The sequence below is a fragment of the Pundamilia nyererei genome, unplaced genomic scaffold (genome assembly GCF_000239375.1).
Source record: "Pundamilia nyererei isolate P.nyererei 1_Seehausen unplaced genomic scaffold, PunNye1.0 scaffold00139, whole genome shotgun sequence".
Classification (NCBI taxonomy): Eukaryota; Metazoa; Chordata; class Actinopteri; order Cichliformes; family Cichlidae; genus Pundamilia; species Pundamilia nyererei.
Genome location: NW_005187540.1, coordinates 358,322 through 361,201, shown reverse-complemented (window position 1 = coordinate 361,201; position 2,880 = coordinate 358,322). Strand labels below are relative to the sequence as shown.

At 52.0% G+C, this 2,880-nt stretch overlaps 1 protein-coding gene across 2 annotated transcripts in view; it reads left to right on the top strand.

The window, feature by feature from the left end:
• Positions 1–296: 296 nt before the first annotated feature.
• pi4kb (phosphatidylinositol 4-kinase, catalytic, beta) overlaps positions 297–2,880 on the top strand; it is a 10,575-nt gene continuing 7,991 nt past the window's right edge. For both annotated transcript variants that reach the window (XM_005744096.1, XM_005744095.1), the window contains exons 1-2: positions 297–462; positions 1,717–2,341. In XM_005744096.1, the coding sequence (XP_005744153.1) occupies positions 1,745–2,341 (597 nt within the window). In that variant the 5' untranslated portion in view covers positions 297–462; positions 1,717–1,744. The remainder of the gene's footprint in view (positions 463–1,716; positions 2,342–2,880) is intronic.

Genomic DNA, 2,880 nt, shown 5'->3' with positions numbered 1-2,880 from the left:
GCGCTAGAGCCAGAGCAGGGGAGAGCTGGAACAAACCATTTTATCTATATTTTTGTTGTTAAAATGTAACGTCTCAAACAAGTACAGTACTGTATGCTTTTTATATTTTTAGTAGTGTGTCACACAAACAGCAAATATTGTCAAAAAAAAAAAAAGAAATCTTTGGGGGTGCTTAAGCACCCCCAAAATGAATAAGCACCCCCAAAATGCTTAAGGTGCTTAAGCACCCCCAAAAATGGGCTAAAATGTTGTGTTGAAATGACCCTGCTGGGGGGATTTCTGTGATGGTTTGAGGCGCTGCAATGGCCGTTCACCGCCTCAGGGGGCGCTGCTCAGACACGGTGAGAGAACCGAGGAGCGCAGAGGAAGAAGAGAAGCAGCGGCTGAGACGATGGCCGGACTCTATCAATGGACCCGAGCTGGACTTAAAACATAATTTCACGCGCACTGAGCCATCACCAGGTAAGAAGAGCTTACCTGGGAACACCTGGACATGTTAGCACACCGGCTGGGCTCACCTGTCCCCGCACCGCTACTAATGTTAGCTTAGCACGGAGCTTTAAAAGGGGACTGCGCGCAGGCAGCAACAGTTGGCCTGCTAATGCTAAGCTAAGCTAGGCTAATAGGCTGCAGCTAATAGAGCCGCTCGGTCAGCTGACTAACGGCCTGGTGACGGTCAGCTGACTAGAGGACCAAAGCAAATATGGGGAACAGCGGCCTCAGAGCTAGAATAGGGTCACTGGGACAGCTGACGGTCAGCCATCAAATGGCCTGTTAGTTTAATGCCAGGCTAACAGCTGATTTCTGGTCCCGATGACCTCTGACCCCGGGAGGTCACGCCTGTACAGCTCAAGTGGTCTGAGGTGGGGCTACAAAGATAAACGTGTGGGTGTTTTGAAGGTGTCTCACCTGACTTGAAACCAGTTCAACGCACTCAGGTTGCCCCTATTAGGCCCCTGACGTCATCAGTCACAGGGGCGTGGTTATCAAACTAAGCGGACAGGGGTTGTCAAACTTACAACACACACACCTGTCCTGGTGACTCACTCCGCTTTTTTATTATTTCTTCTCTGTAAATCACCTGTTAATGATTGATCACATGCAGACTTCGCCCCTCATGTGAATGCCTGGCCAGATTTATTGATGATGTGAGGAGCGCACCTCCCAGGGATCAGGGACACAAACCACACCCACCCCAGCATCACACCTGCTGTGTGACTGAGCTTGTTTTATAGAGGGCAGTCTCTCTGATCAATAACTGATTATTTGATATGGCTGAAGCTCAGAGACTTGCTCAGGTGCGCTCTCACCTGTAACTGTTTCAGACAGTCTCTCTCCTCGGCTGTGACGTGAGCGAGCTGCACGCTTCCTGTGGTCGGCGAGTGTAGACGTAGACAGAAAATAGTTCCTCCTGCTCAGAGGAAGGTTTGTTATGTCTTTGTTGAGCAGCAGAGCAGTGATTGATTGATCCTGATTGGGATCTGTTTTACTCTGACGCTGAAAAGCAAAGATCTGCAAATTAGCACTTCCTGTTTCGTAATGCATGATCGATCAGCAGATTGATCAGCAGATGATGTTGTCTGATGGTTGTGAACATGCCGTCATTCCTGTGATCGGTGCCTAGCTCGCCACACAACCCCCCCTCGCCGCTGACTCATTGACCAATCAGCTAAACTGACAACACACAGCCTGACCTTTGACCTCTCTGTCTTTCAGTGCCAGAGGGTGGAGCTAACTGGCAGCCATGATGGAGGATGCTGAGCTGGATCTTTCCCCCGCCCACTCGGATCAGAACAGCCCCTCGCCCTCCATCTCCATCTCCTCCTCGCCCTCGCTGTCTCTTCCCTCCACGCCGTCCTCTTCCTGCGGCCCCCCACAGGCTACTACCCCTCCCCTGGGCGTGATCAACGAGGGAGTGGCTGAGCTCAGCCTGGTGATTGATGCCGAGGTAGCCCAGCGGGCGTGTCAGGAAGTGCTGCAGAAGGTGAAGCTGCGTCAGGTGGATTCCGACAGCACCTTATCACAGAGCGAGGAGGGACCAGATGCGCCGCCGTCCGACCCAGAGGGCCCGGCGCCAGGCTCAGTCAAGAGCGCGCGGCGGCGGCAGAGACACAACCCCTCCAAACAGTCGTGGCTGCTGCGCCTGTTCGAGTCCAAGCTGTTTGACGTCTCCATGGCGATCTCCTACCTGCACAACTCTAAGGAGCCTGGCGTGCAGGCCTACATCGGTAACCGCCTGTTCAGCTTCCCGCACGAGGAGGTCGACTTCTACCTGCCGCAGCTGCTCAACATGTACATCCACATGGACGAGGACGTCGGTGACGCCATCAAACCCTATGTGGTGGGTGTGGCCAGGCGTTACGGGGCGTTTGTTGGTGGATGGTAACGGTGTCGTTTGGTTTCTAAGCTTCTCTGAGCGTCTCCTACTGAGTCAGGTGACCACCAGGTGGGGTGTAGCGTTAACCAAATCTTGTCCTAAACTCAGAGCTGCCAGTGCTCCGAGTGCAGTGAGCGTCGAAACTGCGGGACAGACTGAGTGCTGTACCTTAGATTACTGTACCTTAGATTACCGTACCTTAGATTACCGTACCTTAGATTACCGTACCTTAGATTACCGTACATTTGATTACTGTACCTTAGATTACTGTACCTTAGATTACTGTACCTTAGATTACCGTACATTTGATTACTGTACGTTAGATTACTGTACCTTAGATTACTGTACCTTAGATTACCGTACATTTGATTACTGTACCCCTTGGGGCGATCGTGGCTCAAGAGTTGGGAGTTCGTCTTGTAATCGGAAGGTTGCCGGTTCGAGCCCTGGCTTGGACAGTCTCGGTCGTTGTGTCCTTGGGCAAGACACTTCACCCGTTGCCT